Source organism: Diaphorina citri, unplaced genomic scaffold, assembly GCF_000475195.1.
Source record: "Diaphorina citri unplaced genomic scaffold, Diaci psyllid genome assembly version 1.1 scaffold493, whole genome shotgun sequence".
Lineage (NCBI taxonomy): Eukaryota > Metazoa > Arthropoda > Insecta > Hemiptera > Psyllidae > Diaphorina > Diaphorina citri.
The window spans coordinates 127,784-152,981 of NW_007377928.1; the positions used below are offsets into that span (position 1 = coordinate 127,784).

General features: G+C 36.8%; 3 protein-coding genes and 2 long non-coding RNA genes across 9 annotated transcripts in view; 3 read left to right on the forward strand and 2 right to left on the reverse strand.

The window, feature by feature from the left end:
- The window catches only part of LOC103509384 (cofilin/actin-depolymerizing factor homolog), a 25,086-nt gene extending 12,576 nt beyond the window's left edge, over window positions 1–12,510 (forward strand). The window contains exons 4-6 of one of the 2 annotated variants that reach the window (XM_008473996.3): window positions 6,937–6,946; window positions 11,260–11,330; window positions 11,828–12,510. In XM_008473996.3, coding sequence (XP_008472218.2) covers window positions 6,937–6,946; window positions 11,260–11,330; window positions 11,828–11,835 — 89 coding nt within the window. In that variant the 3' untranslated portion in view covers window positions 11,836–12,510. Of the gene's footprint in view, window positions 1–6,936; window positions 6,947–11,259; window positions 11,331–11,603; window positions 11,643–11,827 lie in introns of those variants that run through there. The other variant, XM_026823742.1, reaches the window with a different exon arrangement.
- LOC103509385 (GPI mannosyltransferase 1) lies at window positions 10,032–20,035 on the reverse strand. The gene is made up of 3 exons (XM_008473997.3): window positions 19,871–20,035; window positions 19,396–19,586; window positions 10,032–11,223 (listed from the first exon to the last, which is right to left on the reverse strand). Exons 2-3 carry the CDS (start codon window positions 19,538–19,540, stop codon window positions 10,121–10,123), a joined length of 1,248 nt encoding a protein of 415 aa, XP_008472219.2. The 5' UTR covers window positions 19,541–19,586; window positions 19,871–20,035; the 3' UTR covers window positions 10,032–10,120.
- Window positions 18,821–19,383, forward strand: LOC113467524. The gene is made up of 2 exons (XR_003391579.1): window positions 18,821–19,100; window positions 19,233–19,383. It is a non-coding gene; the product is annotated as an uncharacterized LOC113467524 (long non-coding RNA).
- A 210-nt stretch (window positions 20,036–20,245) lies between the features above and the next one.
- Window positions 20,246–25,102, reverse strand: LOC103509374 (cx9C motif-containing protein 4). 4 transcript variants are annotated; one of them, XM_026823743.1, is made up of 4 exons: window positions 24,908–25,102; window positions 21,615–21,730; window positions 21,046–21,290; window positions 20,356–20,465 (listed from the first exon to the last, which is right to left on the reverse strand). In XM_026823743.1, the coding sequence occupies exons 1-3, from the start codon at window positions 24,966–24,968 to the stop codon at window positions 21,243–21,245; spliced, it is 225 nt and encodes a 74-aa protein (XP_026679544.1). In that variant the 5' UTR covers window positions 24,969–25,102; the 3' UTR covers window positions 20,356–20,465; window positions 21,046–21,242. The 4 variants fall into 4 exon arrangements, with proteins under 4 accessions (XP_008472209.1, XP_008472208.1, XP_026679544.1 ...); XM_017444174.2 differs by lacking the exon at window positions 24,908–25,102 and adding an exon at window positions 22,245–22,305; XM_008473987.3 differs by lacking the exon at window positions 21,615–21,730 and having other exon boundaries at window positions 20,246–20,465.
- On the forward strand, window positions 23,049–24,423 carry LOC108252423. The gene is made up of 2 exons (XR_001809512.2): window positions 23,049–24,028; window positions 24,218–24,423. It is a non-coding gene; the product is annotated as an uncharacterized LOC108252423 (long non-coding RNA).
- Window positions 25,103–25,198: the final 96 nt, after the last annotated feature.

Below are 25,198 nucleotides of genomic sequence, written 5' to 3' on the forward strand. Positions count from 1 at the left end.
ATATAACCAATATAAATGTGAAAAACAATACGAAATTATAAATAAAATTTAGGCACTTTGTAAAAAGTTCACAAATCTATTCTGTACTAAACTCAATCAGACCATTCTCAGCACTGGCAACTCAAGGCAACAGGCAATTCTATCCATTTCTGATGGGAAGCCTTGCGGCGTAGAGCAACCACTAGCAACACACAAAGCAACGCCGCAAGGTATAAGGCAACGCCGCATGCGGCGCGGCAATGCCGCATGCTGCAGGTTGCTGTTGCCGGTTGCTTCCTAAATTGCCCCAGTGTAAAGGTACCTTTACAATGCATTTTGTTCCTTGCAAGTCCATCGCTGATGATGTCACACTCAAGGTTGTGAATGAAAGAAGAACACTTCGCTTGGTAGTTTAACATGATTTAGGCCTCGCGGGAACACGGTCGTCAGTTTTGGCCCAAATTCAATTTTTCACTCAGTCACTTCTCAAGATGGCCGGTTTGTGTTTCTTTCTTTCCACAACTGTCCGATTGGGAAAATAATTGATCTGATAATAACATTATTCTGATGGCTGGGACCACTATGAGTTTAAACTTGGTATAGGTGCATTTTGTTCCTTGCAAGTCCATCGCTGATGATGTCACACTCAAGGTTGTGAATGAAAGAAGAACACTTCGCTTGGTAGTGCATTTTGTTCCTTGCAAGTCCATCGCTGATGATGTCACACTCAAGGTTGTGAATGAAAGAAGAACACTTCGCTTGGTAGTGTTACAATGCATTTTGTTCCTTGCAAGTCCATCGCTGATGATGTCACACTCAAGGTTGTGAATGAAAGAAGAACACTTCGCTTGGTAGTTTAACATGATTTAGGCCTCGCGGGAACACGGTCGTCAGTTTTGGCCCAAATTCAATTTTTCACTCCGTCACTTCTCAAGATGGCCGGTTTGTGTTTCTTTCTTTTTGGCCCACAACTGTCCGATTGGGAAAATAATTGATCTGATAATAACATTATTCTGATGGCTGGGACCACTATGAGTTTAAACTTGGTATAAGTTCGACTCTTGAACCTGATTGGCGGAAAAATTTGAAATCAACGAATCAGATTGCTTAATCCCAGAGTTAAACATAATGCAAACACTGTAAACTCTGACAGTGGTCCTGTTCATAATTCTATCGTGCGATATTGATCTATTGATTGAATTGATCCTCCTACTGTAATGACCAGCGTCAGGTTTCCCTCGCGGCTGTGAAATGACTCAACCTTTCTCTAAAAAGCCTTGGATCAATTTTCCTCGTAAAATATAAATCCTTAGGTTAGTCTTTGGGTTTCCCCACAACTGTCCGATTGGGAATTGATCTGATAATAACATTATTCTGATGGCTGGGACCACTATGAGTTTAAACTTGGTATAGGTTCGACTCTTGGACCTGATTGGCGGAAAAATTTGAAATCAACCAATCAGATTGCTTAATACCAGAATTAAACATAATGCAAACACTGTAAACTCTGACAGTGGTCCTGTTCATAATTCTATCGTGCGATATTGATCTATTGATTGAATTGATCCTCCTACTCTAATGACCAGCGTCAGGTTTCCCTCGTGGCTGTGAAATGACTCAACCTTTCTCTAAAAAGCCTTGGATCAATTTTCCTCGTAAAATATAAATCCTTAGGTTAGTCTTTGGGTTTCTTGTCGTGCGTACAGGCCCTACGGTAGACGGGAAGACAGGGTTCTCCCGCGGGCCCTTCGAGTTTTCAAAGAAAGCCGGGATAATCGCATCTGACTTCCTTGAAATGCTGACAAGGAGGAACTTATTTTACTGTGTCAAGTATGAATGACTGGATAATGGTTTCTTGTTTACTGTGCTGAATTTTATGATTTACACTTTGCACACGAACCGCCAACCTCTAGATTCAAAGTTTATCATTCTAATCAGTCTAATCACTCACTATTGAGATTGATGAAATCCCAGTAATATTATTCGGAGCCTTGCTGAAATTAAGAAAAGTAATCAGGGACTTTTTTGTTATATAAATCAAGTCTATCCTTGAACGCAGAGAAGTCACCTAAACATTTTAGTACACTAGAAAAGAAATTCTGATTCTCTTGAAAAATAAATGGTAAGTATTGTTTCTCTTCTCGCCCATCTGGTGAGAGGCATGCTACCGGATGGGCATGTTTCATTGCAACGAAACGGCGGTAGAACACTCACTCATCGTGGAAAAAAAAGGTTTAGAATGTAGGTAATAACTGAAGGGCCCGTCGATAATCTGGATTGACGGCCCTGCGTACATTGAATGAGCGAGGAGAACTGTGTATTTGATGTTGTGCTACCGCTCTCAAGTGTCTTTGGAAGTGAGGGATCATACACTCGACATGAGTCAGTCGCTCTATATTTAGAGCTCTCTCTCGGCTTGAGAAATATCACTGAGTTTGGAGAGACGGAGCTCGGAGCTCTTGGGAGAAGCTTCACGGAGAGAGATGCCGAGAGCCCCTCTCTGTGTGTGTTCGCTGCTGCTATGCTTGTGTTCTAATGCGGATTTCTTCAATTTCTTGTTGATTATGTCGAATTCTGTCTGCTGTCTCGAGGCTTGTTTCTCATAATTGATGAAATGTGTTTCTTGTTGATAATGTCGAATTGTGTCTGCTATCACGGTGCTTGTTTCGTGTGCATGATTGATGAAATGTGTCAATTTTGGAAATCTCACTGGAGATCCAAAATGTGTCAATTTTAGAAATCTTACAGGAGATTATCCTGCATTATTATGTTAATGCTTTTTACTAGAGTCTACTCACGCTCAGACGGGTCTTACAGATCCTCAGACAGTTGGAAATGTGACGTCATCGATGAAATACTGAAAGAGTGTGCTTGAAGGGGGGAGGGGGCTTTTTTTTGCTAGCTTATAGGATTGTTTGGTACTGAGATGATGAATGAGATGAATTGCCCTAATTGTGTTAGTTACTACTCTTTTGAATTGGGCTACTCAGATGTAGAATTTTAAGCACGGAGCCGAAAAAGATTTGACCCCGAAGCTAGTCGAACCCGGGACCTGTACATAATGTGATATCCCAGAATTTAGGAATCGAACCGGGGACCCTTGTTGTGCAAGCCTAATGTAGTGAACAATCAGTGGCAGAGTTTTTGCTCATTTCTCTCTCCATTCTCAGTGTACTTCAAAATTCTATTCTATTCTCATTTTTCATTTCAGATTTTTTTTTCCATTACCTATACTAGAGGGTCAAAAGAGTCAGACTGGAGCCCAAATGGTCACCTAATCTGATAGCAACCATGCATAACATGAGAATTTTTTAGGGCAATGGTGTGTTCACAGCTGACGACGGTGAACAATACACTGTAAATTTTTAACTCAGTCACTTTAAGTATTGTTTAGTTTGTCTGTACGTCTCTTTGTTTACTTCTCAAGAAATTGGTTTCATTTTGGCAAAAGATAATAAATCATTTTTCCTGTTGAATTCCATGTCTCATTAGGCCCTGCATATATCTAACCTTTTTCTGAGAGTTCTACTTTCAGTACACTGAACAAATCTTTTAATTTAAAATCATTAGAATTTAATTTTTGGTAATAATAAGTAGTACTTGGCTAGGAATGTCCATTACCTATACTAGAGGGTCAAAAGAGTCAGACTGGAGCCCAAATGGTCACCTATTCTGATAGCAACCATGCATAACATGAGAATTTTTTAGGGCAATGGTGTGTTCACAGCTGACGGTGAACAATACACTGTAAATTTTTAACTCAGTCACTTTAAGGTATTGTTTAGTTTGTCTGTATGTCTCTTTGTTTACTTCTCAAGCAATTGGTTTCATTTTGGCGAAAGATATTAATCATAAATCATTTTTCCTGCATATATCTAACCTTTTTCTGAGAGTTTTACTTTCAGTGCACTGAACAAATCTTTTAATTTAAAATCATTCGAATTTAATTTTTGGTAATAACAAGTAGTACCTAATTGGCTAGGAATGGATTATCTCACTACACCAACAGTTTCAATGCAATGGGAAAAACCCCAAGAATACCTGTTTGATCACCTTATCTGTAATGCCATCATTGGTAGCTTCTCGATTAAAGTAGCCGCTCATTTGTTCCCTCACGACCTCACGAAGCTGAGTGTAACCCAAACTCCAAGTATAGAGCAGAAATTTTTTTGACTCCGTCGGGAATCAACCCTAGGACCTCCGGCATGTAAGCCTAGTGTGATACTCACCCGGCCACGGAAGTTGCACTACTTTGTTTTGACTTTTTGACGAAATTTTGAGCCAACACTCAAATTTCAACTATAACCTCTCTTGGCTTCAAAATGTATCACGATTTTTCGAGCCCCCTGTACGCGTCGTGCAAAGTGTAATAGATTTTTACAAGGAATGAAATTAAGAGGAGGGTGAAAATATGTCACCGGAGGGCAGAAAAGGGCAACGCAGGGGCTGGAAAAGTCACTGGGGGCCAATAATTGTCATCTGGAAATACTAATACCTGGAAGACTAAAGCATGGGCTTCTAATTGATGCGAAAACCTTTATGAAAATGGAAATACAAACTGCCCAAATTTTTGCACTCAAGTGTAGGTATATGCCTGCATTTGTCTTGACTCTATCTATGCAGATACTTTGTACATATGTAAATACCCTATGTATTTCTTCTCTATGTATTTAACTAAACGCTTCTACTGCCCATAATTATCATGATGACAAGATCGAATTCCAATAAATACATGAAAACATTAACATATAGATATAGATGCATAGGAAAATAAATATATGAACATAGATACATATAAAAATAAATTAACATAGATACATAGATAAGTAAATAAAAACATGAACAGAGATACATGTAGGTGGTACTTGTGTATGGATGCCAGTGTAGATATTTTTACTAGAAGAACCGTAAAGGAATCTAATATGTATGTCTTGAGGTATCTAAGTATAAATATTATATAGGTATCTATCTACTTCATAGCTTGAAGGCAAAGGGCTGAATCCTCCCACGATACAAGCTGGATACTGACTGAATATATCTCTACTGACAAAATTACTGGGTGCACTATGAAAAGGGGAACCAGAGGGGAACCTTTGTTAGGATAGGAAAATTTAAGGTTGGACTAAGAGAATATATAACTTGCTATGTCTGAGTAAGTGATGAAGAAAAAAAAAAAAAAAAAAAAAAAAAAAAAAGGGGTGAACCAAAATTCCTAATGGCCAGGTGCACAAAAAGTGTTTATAGTGTTTATACTCCGTTTCAGGTAAACTCTTTTGGATTTGGATTAAGTCATCTCATTGGCTGTAAATTATTGGTAAAATACTGGGTGAACCATGACCGAAGGGGAAAAGGGAGAAACTTTGCCAGGATATGAAAATTGGAGGAAAATTGGAGCTGCAATTGGAGGGAAGAAATAGTGGTAATTTTGACACATCCACCACCATATGGAAGTTGGAATTTTTGCATGACAATGGGGTATTCTATCAATAGAATATGGGATATTCTAATTAGTTTGGGATATTCTGTCAATAGAAAATGGGGTGTTCTATCCAAATATGGCATATTCCATCATATTTTGACCACTAACTTGATAACGGTAGGTATCTTTACGAGCCACCCTGTATAATCAGAACAAACTATTAATATTCTAATAGGTTTCAGAACTAGATGATCTCTTGATAGGTTTTGCCCTCGGTACAAAGTTCAGAAGTCAAATAACTACAGGCGTCAATCATACGTACCTATAGACAAATCGAAACGATATGATGATATTCGATATATGAACGGGTAAAATTAATCGACAAAATCGACTTTTTTTTAGTAAGATATATTGATTGTACCTAATAGGTACGTACTTTGTTTTGGTGTTTTTGGTTAGGTGACCCCAATTATCACCAAATTCCATCCATTAGGCTTAAAAGGACTGAAAATGAGTTCTGGTGTATTGAAATTGAAAGCACTGATAAACCGACCGTGCGCCAGGCTAGTTAGCTATAAGTTGGTAGTGCGTCTGCCTTGTAAGCGCTAGGCCGCGGGTTCGATTCCCGCCCAGGGCGGATTTTATTCTGATGGGATAATGTTCATTCTCGGAACGGCTGGCTTTCTCCTATCCTGTCTTCCTTCTCTCTTCGATTTCGGGACGTTAAGACCATAGCAGTTACAGTTCCCTCTGTCAAACCTCTTAAAAAAAAAAAACCGACCGTGCCAAACTCTGTTGCAGTTAGCACGACTGCCTTCGGATCTGAAGGTTGTAGGTTCAAGTCGAAGGCATACCATAAAATTTATCGAACTGGTGTTAATATTGGAACGACATTTGTGAGAAGAAATATTCTTCATACCTTACGGCCTTACGCAGTGCTTAGCACAATTAAAATTCCTTTTAATTCAGAGCCTTTAGAAATCAGAATACATAATTTAAAATAAATCATCCATAGATTTCACTCGTAGAAATGTCCAGCTTACCTACTTCTACCCATATTGCATATTGTCTATGTACAGCAGTACATAGATCTATGTACTTAAAGGTACATAGGTAAATCGAGTATGTTTAATATACCAGCTTACCCACATGCATGCCTTTAGCATGACTATTTATCATAATCCGAATAGTCAATATCTACAACTGTGTAGATACCTAGATAGGCAGGGGAACCCAGGGCCACCTAGTGTTTGTTTTTTTTTTTTTTTAGATTTTTTTTTTAACTTTGAAATCTTGGAACTACCTAATATTTCCACTTGCCTATTCAAGCATGGCCGATCTCCGTCCAAAAAATTGCAAGAGATGTCATTTTCTGGAGAGAATAAAAGTCAAACAAAAGTTATATATAAAAATGGATACTTACGAGTAGATAAAAATAGATACTTACCAGTTTCCCTTGAAAATGTCTATGAAATAGACGAAACTCCGAGTCGGGATATAAAAACCTACTCGTAAGTATCCATTTTTATATATAACTTAAGTAAAAAAGTTCTAATATTCTAACTAAAGCACTACTAAATCCCGGTTTTATCCCATAGTGTACAGTGATTGGATTTCTAATACCAGACATTTCACGGGTAATGGGTCCAATTCAATTCAACTCAATTCAATAAAGCATTTATTTTGTACAAATGTACGTTTGCTTATTTTACATGGAAATTACATATCAATACAGAATACAGAATAGAGAATACAGAATTACAAACATAATGAATACAGAGAGCAACAACTGAAATGTGACGAGCGTAAAGGAAGAAGGGGAAGAAGAGGAAGAAGGGGAAGAAGAAGAAGGGGAAGAACAAGAAGAAGAAGAAGAGGAGGAGGAGGAGAAAGAGGAAAAAGAATATGGGGAGGAAGAAAAAGAAGAAGAAGAAGAAGGGGAAGAAGAAGAGGAAGGGGAAGAAGAAGAGGAAGAAGGGGAAGAACAAGAAGAAGAAGAAGAGGAGGAGGAGAAAGAGGAAAAAGAATATGGGGAGGAAGAAAAGAAGAAGAAGAAGAAGAAGGGGAAGAAGAAGAGGAAGGGGAAGAAGAAGAGGAAGAAGAAGGGGAAGAAGAAGAGGAGGAGAAAGAGGAAAAAGAATATGGGGAGGAAGAAAAGAAGAAGAAGAAGGGGAAGAAGAAGAGGAAGGGGAAGAAGAAGAAGAAGAGGTTCCATGTATCCCGTTTTACCTATCCGGTTTTGCCCCGGGTTCCCCTAGTCAAGATATCTAGGCAGACTATAGAAAATAGATAGTACGTACGTAAAAGTCGTATTTCGTATCGATTTATCAAAAATTCATACATATGATAATTTCAAATTTATTGCCTGCTATATGGGTGCACGAAGTGTCAAGGATTACGATACATCGGATACTCGATATATCGAAGTTTAAAAACATCGATGTATCGAACATCGAAAGTGCAGGGCAGTCAAAGGTGATATGAGAGGCTGATTGCTCCTCCTCTCCACATCTTCTGCACCTGGTTGGGAAGGATTTTTTCATTTCATAACCCCATAAAGTTATGGACAATCATGAAGTACATGACTTTTACGGAAAGTCATGGCTCATTGTTCTAGTTCGTATTTCGTACATTGTCATTGGAGGTGTTTAGTATGTGAGGCATGTGTACATAACGTTGTTTATAGTGTATAGATTTAAGCGTCATTAGAGCCATCTGACGGCTGTTTTCATTATTGAATTTATCCAAATTATTTCACACCAAGTGGTTTAAACATTAGAATTAATTACCTAATAATTATTATACAGGGTGCGCCCGACAAATAGACATTTTTAAAATGTGCATAACTTTCCCTTGGATTAGCAAAAAGTTGCCAGACAAATGGAGAAGGCCTCTGACATGGATTTTTTAAAGAGGTTTGATAGAGGGAACTGTAATTGCTGAGCTCTTATCGTCCCGAAATCGAAAAGAGAAAGGATAGGAGAAAGGCAGCCGTTCCGAGAACGAACAATATCCGTTCAAGATAAAAACCGCCCCGGGCGGGAATCGAACCCGCGACCTAGCACTTACGCTTGGATCCGCTTCTGTCGTCACAAGGGAAGTTGTGTTCATTATAAAGGGGACTATAGCCGGACAGACCCTGTACTATTTTATTTTACTTATAATTTGTATATTAAGTAGGCATGGAAAGAACAAATAAAATCACTTTCGAATACTTTCAAACAAAAGGTGTTTCATTTTTTGGCCTAAACTTTGTCAGAAATGACCTACTTGAATTAGATTAGTTACACCTATTCGCAATCGAAATGTGTGTACCTTTTTTTTGTTTTTGTTTTGTTTTTTGTTTTTTTTTTTTTATTATTATTTTTTTTTTGGTCCAGAGAATTGGATCCTGTATGGAAGACGGAAGGGCAAAAAATGGGAAAATCCAAAGAGTCAAAATTTTAAATAAATTTAATGCAAAAATTGTCAATGAAAAAGAATACATAATACTACTTGTATTGAACAAAAATATAAAAACTACTTTAATAGTGTCTAAAATAAAATCAAAACGGTGAAATTTACCAATTAATAACACTATAGGGGGGCCTTTGACAATTTCATACCGGATGGTTCCTTTTGTAAACCTTTATAAAAGGTCCTTAAGTGGGATTTGTTATCAAGTTGAAGTGTCTCACCATTAATGATGTATCTATGGGGACGACTTTTTTCTAAATTAGGCTTTGGCCTTTCTGACAACTGATTAAACATTAAACCCACTATCTTTAATTTTCTTGGCCCGGCCTTCTAACATTACAACTTCGCAAACAATTACTTTTATTGAGTTTATCTTTTGTACTTTTTCATACTATTGTCCAATTTCACTCAATGAACAAATTAATAGGTAAATCTCTGTAAAACTATCCTATTAAAAACTTTAATGAAAAAAAGAAAGGATAAAAGCTATCCGTATAAATAAAAACCCAATTAAAAATAATGAGAGAACCAAACACACAAACTAACGTCTACGTTAAATTATTACAAGAACTAATAGAGAAAAACTACACCTATCTTTGGGTTGTTATGATTGACCATTTCATTTGTGATCAGATGTAATTTCGAAAACCGGACCTTTATTGGGTCCGCTTACTATTTTCTGTTCTGTTGTGATACAAAGATTCGGCTTATATTCCATATTTCAAAATATGAGTAAGAACTTTAATAAAGAAAAAAAAAAAAAAAAAAAAAATTGAATGTACAATACTGCCTATGCCACAAAGTAAACCAAATTTGATTGAGAAAAACAAAAAGTCAAGAGTGTTCTTTGTACTGCTAAAATATAGCTTACTTAACGTAAGATAAAAAATTATCAACTACTTCGCTTCAGAAAATTTACAAAATCTCATACGTGGCTCAATTACTATAGGTACCTCATTACCTACAGTTCCTTTACATTATTATCTAAATTTGTTCGAAGAAAGAGTGCATGAAGTATTGATACAGGTTTGATAATATTTAACATAATTTGCCAGCAGTAGAGGTATAAGATTTGAGATGTATGGTTAAATCTCTTTAATTACGATTACGTTCAAACAAAACACAGACCGCACGTTTGTCCACACTGTACTGATGATTTTCTCTACATCTCTGTTTGAAAATTTCAAAAAAAAAAAAAAAAAAAAAAAAAAAAAAAAATCTCATACGATGCTAACAAATTTCCTCAACACGAAGCTTCATATTTATTTACAGAACCTTCTTCATGGGTTGATAGAACTGAACAAGCTTGACGATAATATTGACATTGATCAGGAAAAAGGCCGCGGACATCACTCCCACATAGATAAACACATCCACACCACGGTATTCCAAATAATAGGCCGGCACGAGCCACAATAACTGAATGGCAACCCAGATTGCAAACCGTACAGCGATCTGCTTGATATGAACAATGGTTGGGAGGATAGGGATGAGAAGGGAGATGTACCACATGAAATACTGACAGGTAAGTACAGGGGAGAACGTGACAAACAGATAGGTCTGCAGGAAGAGACACAAGGGCAGATCGTTAATATTGAAGAATCGTACGGAACATACGACTTGGAGTACAAGCTGAGGTACAAACTTGAGCAGCGGAGACGAGACGTTCAGATATTGGGATAAGAAATGTACAGAATAGTTGTGCTTGACGTCTGTACGAGATAAATGGTACAGGTAGGTCTCCGCGATGAACTCATCCCCGTAGAGATAATAGAAAATGCCAGTGAGAGAACCAAGACTAAGCAATGTGCCCAAGACAAGTCGGGTGCGCTCCCTGTAGCTACGATACGAGAGGAAGATAGGCAGCGAGAAAATGAGCGGGTACATGCGACAATGAATACTGAGGCCTAGGAATAGTCCGGTCAATAAAGATTTGTTATGGAGTCGATAGTACAGTGTGAGGAGCACGAGACCGCAGATGATGCTATCAGCATTGCCTCGTGATGAGATGATCAAGGCAATGGGATTGTACAGCCACACCAGAGAGGAGATCCTCGCCAGCTTGGGCGTACTGAACAAGAGAGCGATCTTGTATACAACGAGACTGGTCAGCATGTCGACGACAGAGAACAGCACCTTAGCAAAGCTGTCGTGTACGTAGAGGTTGGGTAAGCACAGGTACGAGATGAGTGGCGTATAACGATAGGTATCCCTTTTATACGGCGCGAACCCCTTCCGTACATAGCGTGCCGCGTCTGTGAAAATATGATAATCAACATCCGTGTAGGGAACATGCAAGTATTTGTCCACTACTTCTCCCACTGCTATGAGAATCAAGCGGAGTATCAAGGCACTCACCAGGTGTTTACCACTCAGTGGAAGATTCAGTGAGAATCGGACACGAGGAGAGATGTTGTACTCTTCCAGCTTCGATGCTCTCAAGAAATCTCTCGTTGGAGTCCAAAAATACATTCAGGTAAGTCCCCAGTCTTTATTTGCTTTGCCTAGGGCCCTAGGCAGTGCACTGGTATAGCATCCTGTAAACATTACCAGTACCTATAGCTTCGCTATACTGAAGTAATAGAAAGTAAAAAAAGGTCTTTATTTTATACATAATGTCCCCATTGATTAAAGAATGTTTGTACAATTCGAATCTTATTATCTTGTGATGGCTCATCAAATTTGTGAATATTAATTGGAGTGGTTTGAATTCAACTAACGAGTTTTGTTTTGATGTGATTTGTTGCAGGCTACTGATGCATCCGAAGCTTCTGAAGAGGCTGTCGAAGTGCTATACTGTAGTAATAGAAAGTAAAAAAAGGACTTTATTTTATACATAATGTCCCCATTGATTAAAGAATGTTTGTACAATTCGAATCTTATCATCTTGTGATGGCTCATCAAATTTGTGAATGTTAATTGGATTGGTTTGAATTCAACTAACGAGTTTTGTTTTGATGTGATTTGTTGCAGGCTACTGATGCATCCGAAGCTTCTGAAGAGGCTGTCGAAGAGAAACTGAGAGCCACGGACAGACAATAAGTGTGCTCCTGGGACTTCACAACACACCACAACATCAATAACAAGCAACAACGTATATTGGGTTTCCTTGCATCTAGTCCCTTGGCCACCCCCTCCCTTCCCTACTCCCCCTTCATGCCAACCAACTCTCTTTATTCTACAAATGTTTTTACTATTTACTCTTACTACTTGTAATGACGTTTCCACGGGTTTTCATGTCATCCTCACACCGAGAAGAAAATCTTGGGCCTTCCTTCCTCTCATGAAAATGCATCACCTGTTTTCCCCTAACTCTGTGCTACCTAATGTCTCCTCATATGAAATATCTACGAAGTGGATAATATCAATATGATAGGAGAGGACTCTTGTACAAATCATCCTCTCATCCCATGATAAGAAAATCTTGAACCAGATAGAAACGAAAGGTGGAACCCAAAAAGTCATTTAGGTGTGAGAAACTATGTTTGCCAAATTTGATGCATATCGGATCGGGTCCTAGTCTTATAGACTGGATAGATACGGAAATCAAATGTTTATTCCATGACCAAAGAAATATCCTAAACCTGAAAGTGAAGAAATACCATCCTAAACACGGGAGGATTAATTGCTATCACGATTCTTCAAACATCCCCTCAACGATTCTTCTTTCTTGCTCTCTGTCACAATAGGAAATGTCATAAAATTGGTTACTTTGAAGTCAATTCACCGATGACTTTAAATAATTGCTATCACGATTCTTCAAACATCCCCCTCAACGATTCTTCTTTCTTGCTCTCTGTCACAATAGGAAATGTCATAAAATTGGTTACTTTGAAGTCAATTCACCGATGACTTTTCCAGCTTATAAAGGAAAGCCAATAAATCTGATAAACGAAAGCCAAAAATTTGTTCTTGTGTTAAAAGAATAGTCGTAGGCATGACTACTTGTGTGAAGGTAGGCAAACCCCACACCAGTAAGAAAACTGAATAAAGGAGAAAAACTTGATAATATATTATTTATAATTTTATATAATTTTTTATTATTATTAAGTATTATAATTATTTTTATTTGATTATTTCTTTTGTAATAAAAAACCAAATCGAAGTCTCTCTGAAAGAAGAAAAGAGCTGAAACCGAGTTTTGAATGATTATTTTCTGTAAGTCCTAAAATTCAATGAAGAGTTTGTTTTGTTTCTATCCACTAAGTACTTTGAAGTTAGAAAATAGAAACATTATCCCTTAACATGGCACACCTGAATTGCGTTTGGTTAATGCATTTAGTAATGTGATGAAATGAGCATTTAGGGGGAAAGTGAAGTCTGTGTGACCCATATTACCCCAGTGTGAACTCATCTTATTATAAAACTTAAGAGAAAGGGAGAGTTCTTCGAGTATGTGCTCTTTGGTTTGAATCGTTTTTGCTCAAAGTGGGTATCAAATCAAATCAAAACTTCTCAAAACAGGTTCAACTTACATCGCAAGCCTTTTATACTGTAACACTCAGCTCCATATTATGGTGACAATTTTTGAGTAAAATCCTTTGCATCTTGAAAATGAACATCTGAAAATTTATTTGATCAATTTTTTTTATTAATTTTATTTTGCATTTAATTGTGAAAATTTTCAGTTTTTATTATTTATTGTATTTTTACTTAATTTATAAATTTATGAGTTCAAGGATAAAGCAAGCAGACATTATAATGAATAATCAATAATATAATTATATATAAATAAAGGCTTTTTTAAAAACAAATCTCGAGAGCTGTGTGGTTTTTATTTTATCAAATGTGCAAGAACTGGATTTTCATTTTCCCTATTTCAGAACTCTTAATTTTCTCTAACTGCAGAAATCCACGTTCGGAAGCAGAAATCCACGGATCCATTATCAAGTTTATGCTGTAAAAGAAGTGTAAATTACAAATTTCATCAGTAAAAGGTTTCTTCAAATTAAATAGGGCAAGGTAAACCTAGACCCTTGACAAATGGAGTGTCCCTGAATTGTGTTATGGAATGGCGAATGGACCTCTAGTATTGTACCCCTAGTAAGCTGGGCGATATTCCATGAACAACTTCTAAACACTATGTGGAGTTCATAGTGGTCGTGAAGTTCAAGAGGTACAGGGATATCTTATGAGAAAAACGATATTCGGACAAATAGTTATAGGGTGTTTCGTACGAATTGGTATTGGAAATAACACGGGTATACCTCTGTATAGGGTAAGTGAAAACTTCTGTATGTATGGGGCACACACCTTATGCTACTAATGTCCGATCTTATCACAGAGAGTTTTCAGGTAATCCAGAGTTTGAGAAATACTGGCCTGTGTAAATCAAATAGGTGACGTCAAAAGAAAATCCTTGTTAACAGTGGTAAGATCGGCCATAAGACTCTAATAAATTGTTAGCTTGGAAGGTAGCTGGCCTGTCTTGTAAGGGCAAAGTAGCAGGTTCGATTCCCGCTCCCCGAGCGAACATTATCCTAAACAGATAGTATTGTACCTAGTAAGCTGGGTGATATTCCATGAACAACTTCTAAACACTATGTGGAGTTCATAGTGGTCGTGAAGTTCAAGAGGTACAGGGATATCTTATGAGAAAAACTGCAAGCAAGAAAAAGGTCTGATGTTGGAAGTCCATCATTGAAGAACCATATGAAATGGACTTTACCTACATTATTTTCAACAATGAAAGAATTTTATTTAAGTTCCAAGAGATCTAGGAGGATAGGATCATTAATTTCATGAATCGTTTCTGAGCAAAAGTGGTCTCAGTAAACCATCATTGTTTTTGACAGGTGATGTGTACCCAGCCTTTATCCCGAGATTCGCAAATCAGGACCTCGTGTGTACTCAGCTTACGAATATTTTTTTGTAGTGACATTTTTTTTTTCACTGAGCATCACTGATTTTTTTCCAAGATGGCTGCCGTTTTGAAAACGAATGGCGCACTAATTTGAAAATTGACAGCTTTTTGTTTTCCCTTCCTGATCTTTGGCTGTTTTCTTTTCTTTTTGTCATCTGAAAAGATTGTACTGTTTTAAGTTTTATATCTTTTTTAAACTTTTGCAAAAGGTCATTTTCTTTGTAAAATGACGAAGCGGAAGAATCAAGTGTATTCTGATTCAGACAGCGGCAGTAACAGCGGATCAGATTTCGATCAGGTGAGGTGAATTACATGAAATTGTGAAAGGTATTTGTGACATGAAAAATGAAACATCAAGCTCTGGTGTTTCAAAATTTTCATAATGCTAAGCAAGGAATAATACTACCTACTGAAAATCATGTATGCTTGTGACAGAATTAATCTTAGTTAATATAGGCTATTGAATCTGGATGTCACAGTGATGAAAAGTTTCAAGATTTGAAACAATTTCAATGATTCCAGGGGTGTTAGTTTTGTAGGTACTGTACTCATTACTCACACTAAAAATGTATATAGATAAATATTTCTGAGTATCTTTCAATACATCAATAAATATTTAAATCCGGGGAGCTTGCAACTATCTATCTGATATATAAGAAATGGCATAACTGAGCATTTAACAAGACAGTCCAGACAGACAGATAGAAAGCCCTTTATTTAAATACCCTGATAGTGTCCGAGGAAGTGGGTTCATGACCTTGATAGTTCCATTTATTTCTTCCTCAGCAAATTCTTTCCCTTGCCAAGAAAAAGAAAACAGCCAAGACCAGTGACAAATCTTCCAGTGGCTCTCAGAGCAGCAGTGATGATGACAAACCTGCCAAAAAAGTTAGCAAACCAGCGTATACTGATTTGAGTCCAAATAAGGACAAAACACGTGTCTTAGGCTGCTTAGTGATTTGGTCTGGTTTTGTTGTATAACTCATGTAGTGATTTAAAGGATAAATGTTTAAAAAAAAATAAAAATAAAATAAAAAACAAATATACATATTGATACAATCCTACAGAATTAATTAAAAAAAAAAAAAAAAAAATCAATAAATAGTAAGTAAAGGTTTTCACCGACCTTCCTCTGGCTCTGATTCTTTATCCTTGGGTTTTTCTTCTTCTTTCTTTTTGGCAGCCTCATGGTCAGACTCGGAATCAGTATACGCTGGTTTGCTAACTTTTTTGGCAGGTTTGTCATCATCACTGCTGCTCTGAGAGCCACTGGAAGATTTGTCACTGGTCTTGGCTGTTTTCTTTTTCTTGGCAAGGGAAAGAATTTGCTGAGGAAGAAATAAATGGAACTATCAAGGTCATGAACCCACTTCCTCGGACACTATCAGGGTATTTAAATAAAGGGCTTTCTATCTGTCTGTCTGGACTGTCTTATTAAATGCTCATTTATGCCATTTATATATCAGATAGATAGTTGCAAGCTCCCCGGATTTAAATATTTATTGATGTATTGAAAGATACTCAGAAATATTTATCTATATACTCGTAAAAGTCATGTACTTCATGATTGTCCATAACTTTATGGGGTTATGAAATGGAAAAATCCTTCCCAACAATCCCAACCATCAGTATTATTCTCCAAGGCTCAGTACTGAACACCTAAATACTATCGGTGTATACCATGGCACAACCAGGTGCAGAAGATGTGGAGAGGAGGAGGAATCAGCCTCTCATATTATCTTTGACTGCCCTGCACTTTCATTACTAAGACTCAGTACCCTAGGACACCCAGGAGAAGAGATAGTAACCATACACTTGAGCCCAATCAAACCACTCCTGAGCTTCGCAAGAGGATCAAGAGTGTTTGAAATGGGGGAGAGCCAATAACCATGTGTAAAGGTAGTGCAAGTGGCGAAGTTTGAGGCCCTTGTTGGTACGCGTTTTACCCAGCGAGTAGATTTTGCCAGTCTCACATACGCCTGAGATTTCACCTATCTGTTGAACAGAAAATAAAGGAAAAGTATTAATAAGAGGAAGACAGTAGTGCTTTGACTGCTTTGTTTAGGCTGTCGATTTAGATTTTAGAACAAGATGTCATGTATGCTGACAGTATCAAAAAGAGCACCTCAGTAATAAATATTTTTGGCATTTTTTGGCCTCTTTTTCCGCAAGAACTGTCCTAAAATCGAAGACACCGACAGGATAGGAGAAAGCCAGCCGTTCCGAGAAGGAACATTTGGAAGACAGTAGTGCTTTGACTGCTTTGTTTAGGCTGTCGATTTAGATTTTAGAACAAGATGTCGTGTATGCTGACAGTATCAAAAAGAGCACCTCAGTAATAAATATTTTTGGCATTTTTGGCCTCTTTTTCCGCAAGAACTGTCCTAAAATCGAAGACACCGACAGGATAGGAGAAAGCCAGCCGTTCCGAGAAGGAACATTATCTGTTTAGGATAATGTTCGCTCGGGGAGCGGGAATCGAACCTGCTACTTTGCCCTTACAAGACAGGCCAGCTACCTTCCGAGCTAACAATTTATTAGAGTCTTATGGCCGATCTTACCACTGTTAACAAGGATTTTCTTTTGACGTCACCTGTTTGATTTACACAGGCCAGTATTTCTCAAACTCTGGATTACCTGAAAACTCTCTGTGATAAGATCGGACATTAGTAGCATAAGGTGTGTGTTGTAGCGGCTTTAGCTATAGGTAGCCGAAAGGTGATGACAAAATAGAGAAAATATCTTTTCTATCAGTCCTACACCAGGGTGATGGTAGCCATGTTTAATAGGCTCGTCCTGAACCGCAGTCAACCATCGTGAGGACTTGTGCTCACGTCATTGGTAAATTAATATACCATGGTAATTCAGATTATGGTAAGTCAGTCATTGGTAAGTTAAGTCAGATTTTCGGTGAGCTAAACGAAAATTGACCGGCCTTTATAAAAGGATTGATTATTATGATTTTTCCTTTAGAAGTCAAAGGGAGGAAAATACCAAGTTTACAAAATCTTTTCTTCTTTTGTCAACCCCAGAGGTACAGTGGCTTGCAGGGTGGATTTCGGATCTTTAGGTTGGTCGTTCGAGTTCAAGTTAAGTTGTAAAATTTTAGCAAAGTGCATTAAATGGGTAGACATTTCTGACAAGCATTAGGGTATGCCTAACACTCAACGCACTTAAAAAACATGTATTTTTTTAAAACTTTTTAATTTCGCAATCAAAAAAAAAGATCAACTTTTTTTTTTAACTTTTTTTAATTTATTCGTTCTTTTCATTCAACCTTTTCAGGAGGAAGTACGAGCTAACAAGGGCAAGAAAATAGACGATCCGTTCACTAGACGTAGTACCAAACCATGTATGGTGTTCAAGGCTAACAGAGAAGAAGAAGCTCCTGCCCCTCAAAAGGTAAGATTATGATTCTCTCCAAGGAAATAACAATTAACTTACTGAGAGCTACTTTTAGGTTTAAAGGTGGTAGAAACAGTTTTTCTTCCTTTCAGATTAAAATTCGCCCTGGGCGGGAATCGAACTTGCGACCTAGCGCCTATAAGGCAGACTTTTAAACCAAAATAAATCGATCATTTCAAATTCTCCTATGTTCTATCTTTTCTAGGAGAAATCGACCTCAGTGGTGTAGTGGTTAGCTTGGTGGTCTTTGAATCTGAAGGTTGGTGATTCAAGTCCAAGTCAAGTCATAAAATTTAGGATAGTGTAATGAGTGGGGAACGACATTTGTGATAAGCATTTATGATTAACACAATTAAAATTCCTTCTTTTTCTTCTTCTATTCCAGGAGAACGTATCAACAGACTCAGGCAGTAAGCCAGCAGGGTCGGATCAGTCAGACTCCGTCAAGAAATCCGGCCCGGGTGCCGCCAATTCCAAAGAGAAATCCGATAATCTCTTCTCGGCCCATGATTTCGACATTGAGATTGACCTAGACGGGCCTATATTTGCCAAGAGCTTCGATAGTTCGACACCAGGGGGCGGGATGCCTAAACCAGCGATCAGTGTGAAGGACAACGGACCGAAGAGGTCGCTTAACTTGGAGGACTATAAGAAGAAGAGGGGACTCATATAGAGATACGTGTTTTTCAGTAGGCCAATATGGATTTGTTATGGAGTCGATAGTACAGTGTGAGGAGCACGAGACCGCAGATGATGCTATCAGCATTGCCTCGTGACGAAATGACCAAGGCAATGGGATTGTACAGCCACACCAGAGAGGAGATCCTCGCCAGCTTGGGCGTACTGAACAAGAGAGCGATCTTGTATACAACGAGACTGGTCAGCATGTCGACGACAGAGAACAGCACCTTAGCAAAGCTGTCGTGTACGTAGAGGTTGGGTAAGCACAGGTACGAGATGAGTGGCGTATAACGATAGGTATCCCTTTTATACGGCGCGAACCCCTTCCGTACATAGCGTGCCGCGTCTGTGAAAATATGATAATCAACAGTGTCGTGTACATAGAGGTTGGGTAAGCACAGGTACGAGATGAATGGCGTATAACGATAGGTATCCCTTTTATACGGCGCGAACCCCTTCCGTACATAGCGTGCCGCGTCTGTGAAAATATGATAATCAACATCCGTGTAGGGAACATGCAAGTATTTGTCCACTACTTCTCCCACTGCTATGAGAATCAAGCGGAGTATCAAGGCACTCACCAGGTGTTTACCACTCAGTGGAAGATTCAGTGAGAATTGGACACGAGGAGGTTTACTTAGCTCCTCAACTGGTTTAGTTAAGACATGATTGTCATTAGTTTTATCTGTTGGGTTGGCACTGTTGGCAGCAGCAGCCACTTGTCTTCGTGTTGTCATTTTGAATTTGTCAGTAGAGAATATTCCAAAACTTTGTGACAAATATTTAAAGTTTAAACAAAACTTTGATCACATGATTGTCATTAGTTTTATCTGTTTGGTTGGCACTGTTGGCAGCAGCAGCCACTTGTCTTCGTGTTGTCATTTTCAATTTGTCAGTAGAGAATATTCCAAAACTTTGTGACAAATATTTAAAGTTTAAACAAGACATGATTGTCATTAGTTTTATCTGTTTGGTTGGCACTGTTGACAGCAGTAGCAGCCACTTGTCTTCGTGTTGTCATTTTCAATTTGTCAGTAGAGAATATTCCAAAACTTTGTGACAAATATTTAAAGTTTAAACAAAACTTTGATTACTTACACTTTTCAATAAACACTTGAATGATAAAGTAACAGCATATACCTTTTTTGCAACAAAAATAAAAAAGCTAGAACACGTTCACTATAAAATCTTTCCTTATTAAGAGATCATTTACTGTCCACAACTTGTAACAAAAGATCATTTAATTTTCATAGAAACCTTACTTAGGCACTGTTTAAAGCTGGCAAACTCCTTTGTACAAACATCTTTTTTCAATGTACCCAATTCATAACTAGACACTACACATTCAGCATATGCAAGACCTTCTGTTTTACACTGGGCTAACACCTTGGGAGCTTCTCGCATACGCAACTTAGCTTTACGGACACTCTCCATTCAATAGAAAAAGATTAATAATCTCAAGAGTTGATATTTCTACACACTAGATTTCACAAAATGTGCTAAGATGTTCCTTTGATGTGATTTTTTACTTTGTGCCCTCAGCTGCTTGCAATTTTGCAAGTTCTTCTCTTGTATTCATACGTTTTTCACGTAGCTCTCTGATATGTTTGTCGATTTTTTCTTCCTTGGTGCGATATTCTTGAACCTTTTCTGGAGAAGCACCTGTGGAAAAAATGGGAGACAGAAATATTGAGAATGAATTACTCAGTCTACCTACTATAACTAATAACTACCTTTAATACATATGTATCTATCTAAATACCAATACAAAGTCAGGAAAATACCTTTGATAATAATGAGCAGGTGGTGTAAGAGTATTTGTGATTTTTTTTTTTTTTTTGTCTGAATCAAGAGAATCAAAAAATCCATTTCCTAAAAAAAGTGTTTCAAAAATCTGAATTAAGTGAGTACAACAAATTGACTTAAGAATATCTCTTTGTAAGAAAAATTAAAGGGGATCAAAAGAATCCAGATTCTTCTACAGATAATGGATCAAGTGTTGATTCAATACAAATAATAATAAAAACCTAAAGTTCTCAACAGCTATTGAGAAGTTTGTGGTTTTTTATTGATTGATAAAAAAAAAAAAAAAAAAAAAAAACCAAAAACTTATTAGAAAATCAGATCAACCTAACATCGACATCAGTTGAAATCGATCTATCGGACAACGATGTCAACTAAGTTGAAACGTTGTAATTATTCAGACAGACCTTTATGAAGTCTAGATCAAATAGGCACATACCTAAAAAATGATGTATATTATCTAATGCTTTATTTTTCACTGCAATTCTTTGTTTTGTTTCAGAAGTGGGCATAGGAAACAACTCTTGTGATGGTGTATCAGAAAATATGTCATATATTAATCGGCTGTAAAAAATTCCAACTCCACACACAGTTGCTACAATTACAGTAAGACCACGATGCCTCTCATACCAGGGTCTATCTTTCAGAAGTGCTCTCTTTAATGGAGGCAGGGGCATTCTTTATCTGAAAAAAGGAAATAATACACATATATTATACATACTATGATGCCATTAAGAATTGAGTACCTACCTATCTACAATGAGTTGCTTTTAACTTGCAATCAAGTTTTTGTGAAAAAAAAAAAAAAAAAAAAATTTTTATTTTATAAGCATGTAATGCTTGCATGCATTGAATTGAGTTGAGAGTATGTGTCCCATAAATTACTTGCTTGATAAAAAAAAAAAAAAAAACATGTATTTTTAAAGAACTAGTGAGAGGTAGACATATCATGAACATATCCAAAGAAAGAGTTTCTATGGCATGTTTATTAACCAATATTTTACTCACATAAACTGTGGTAATATCAATCCCAGAACATGAAATAGATGAAGCATGAAATTTAACACAACACTTTCTCAAGTACTCAAAGTATTCCAAGCATAGAGATTCTTGGAAATTGTTATCTAGAAATACAATAAGAGAGAATCAAGAGTTATAAGATACTGTTTTTCCTCTACGCTGGTAAATATGAAATGTGATTTCTTTTCTTTCGAGTAGGTATCTTTATTTAAAGCTCTACTTAGAAGACAGTTTTCAAGTTCCGAGAGACAAATAAAGGTCACATCAACCATAAAACCAAATGACCTTCAAAAGTCCTCCGTTATCTCAGTTCAATGCATCAAAATCTGGGAGAAACCAGTGACTGTCTAAAACAACTTTACAAGTTGAGAAGCCCAAGTCTATACTTGGACATAGGGTACTCACTTTTGGTCATTGGCCAGAGACTGTTTGCCTTGATTTTGAGGTTATGAGGAATCTTCCCAGCTCTAACTCTAAGATTATATCGGTAACATTTGCAAAATGGGAATTCTGCAATTTTCTGAGTTTGAAAGCACAGAGAGTAGATTTTGGATATTCTCAGGTACACCTAATGAAAGATTGGACATAACTCATTTCTTAAACTTACACTAGACTTACTTTTCAAACATTTTTGGATCGCACAAGCATGAACCTTGCACGGATCTTTCTTGGTGGACATACACAAACGTTGTTTATAGTGTATAGATTTAAGCGTCATTAGAGCCATCTGACGGCTGTTTTCATTATTGAATTTATCCAAATTATTTCACACCAAGTGGTTTAAACATTAGAATTAATTACCTAATAATTATTATACAGGGTGCGCCCGACAAATAGACATTTTTAAAATGTGCATAACTTTCCCTTGGATTAGCAAAAAGTTGCCAGACAAATGGAGAAGGCCTCTGACATGGATTTTTTAAAGAGGTTTGATAGAGGGAACTGTAATTGCTGAGCTCTTATCGTCCCGAAATCGAAAAGAGAAAGGATAGGAGAAAGGCAGCCGTTCCGAGAACGAACAATATCCGTTCAAGATAAAAACCGCCCCGGGCGGGAATCGAACCCGCGACCTAGCACTTACGCTTGGATCCGCTTCTGTCGTCACAAGGGAAGTTGTGTTCATTATAAAGGGGACTATAGCCGGACAGACCCTGTACTATTTTATTTTACTTATAATTTGTATATTAAGTAGGCATGGAAAGAACAAATAAAATCACTTTCGAATACTTTCAAACAAAAGGTGTTTCATTTTTTGGCCTAAACTTTGTCAGAAATGACCTACTTGAATTAGATTAGTTACACCTATTCGCAATCGAAATGTGTGTACCTTTTTTTTGTTTTTGTTTTGTTTTTTGTTTTTTTTTTTTTATTATTATTTTTTTTTTGGTCCAGAGAATTGGATCCTGTATGGAAGACGGAAGGGCAAAAAATGGGAAAATCCAAAGAGTCAAAATTTTAAATAAATTTAATGCAAAAATTGTCAATGAAAAAGAATACATAATACTACTTGTATTGAACAAAAATATAAAAACTACTTTAATAGTGTCTAAAATAAAATCAAAACGGTGAAATTTACCAATTAATAACACTATAGGGGGGCCTTTGACAATTTCATACCGGATGGTTCCTTTTGTAAACCTTTATAAAAGGTCCTTAAGTGGGATTTGTTATCAAGTTGAAGTCTCACCATTAAGATGTATCTATGGACACTTTTTTCTAATTAGGCGCTTTGGCCTTTTGACAACTGATTAAACATTAAACCCACTATCTTTAATTTTCTTGGCCTCTAAATTACAACTTCGCAAACAATTACTTTTATTGAGTTTACTTTGTACTTTTTCATACCTATTGTCAATTCAAAATAAATGAAAATTAATAGGTAAATCTCTGTAAAACTATCCTATTAAAAACTTTAATGAAAAAAAGAAAGGATAAAAGCTATCCTATAAATAAAAACCAATTAAAATAATGAGAACCAAACACAAAACTACGTCTACGTTAAATATTACAAGAACTAATAGAGAAAAACTACACCTATCTTGGGTCTGTTACTATTGACCATTTCATTGTGATTCAGATGAATTTCGAATCGAATTTTATTTCGCAAACTATTTTCTGTTCTGTTGTGATTCAAAGATCGCTTAATCCAGATTTCAAAATATGAAGAACTTAAAAAAAATTAATGTACAATACTGCCTATTGCATAAAGTAAACCAAATTTGATTGAGAAAAACAAAAAGTCCAGTGTTTCTTTGTACTCTAAAATATAGCTTACTAACTAAGATAAAAAATTATCGACTACTTCGCTTCAGAAAATTTACAAAATTTCATACGTGCTCAATTACTATAGGTACTCATTACCTACAGTTCCTTTACATTATCTAAATTTGTTCGAAGAAAAGGTGCATGAAGTATAAAAACAAAAAGTCCAGAGTGTTTCTTTGTACTCTAAAATATAGCTTACTAACTAAGATAAAAAATTATCAACTACTTCGCTTCAGAAAATTTACAAAATCTCATACGTGCTCAATTACTATAGGTACTCATTACCTACAGTTCCTTTACATTATCTAAATTTGTTCGAAGAAAAGGTGCATGAAGTATTGATACAGGTTGATAATATTTAACATAATTTGCCAGCAGTAGAGGTATAAGATTTGAGATGTATGGTTAAATCTCTTTATTACGATTACGTTCAAACAAAACACAGACCGCACGTTTGTCCACACTGTACTGATGATTTTCTCTACATCTCTGTTTGAAAATTTCAAAAAAAAAAAAAAAAAAAAAAAAAAAAAAAAAATCTCAAACGATTGGCCAGAGACTGTTTGCCTTGATTTTGAGGTTATGAGGAATCTTTCCAGCTCTAACTCTAAGATTATATCGGTAACATTTGCAAAATGGGAATTCTGCAATTTTCTGAGTTTGAAAGCACAGAGAGTAGATTTTGGATATTCCCAGGTACACCTAATGAAAGATTGGACATAATTCATTCCTTAAACTTACACTAGACTTACTTTTCAAACATTTTTGGATCGCACAAGCATGAACCTTGCACGGATCTTTCTTGGTGGACATACACACTGGCCAGAGACTGTTTGCCTTGATTTTGAGGTTATGAGGAATCTTTCCAGCTCTAAGATTATATCGGTAACATTTGCAAAATGGGAATTCTGCAATTTTCTGAGTTTGAAAGCACAGAGAGTAGATTTTGGATATTCCCAGGTACACCTAATGAAAGATTGGACATAATTCATTCCTTAAACTTACACTAGACTTACTTTTCAAACATTTTTGGATCGCACAAGCATGAACCTTGCACGGATCTTTCTTGGTGGACATACACAATTATGAGTGAGCAGGAGACTTTGAGTAGGCAAGTGAGACACTAGAATTTTATTTCTGCATTTTTGGACGGCTAAAATGATCTAAAATCAGGAAAATGAGGGGTTCACTTTCAAACTTTCAAGAGTCGGCAAATCTACCAAATTTCATCGCTTTACGACAAACGGTTCTTGAGATATTTTGTTCACAACCTTTTCAACATTTTCCACGAAATGAGGGTTAAGTAA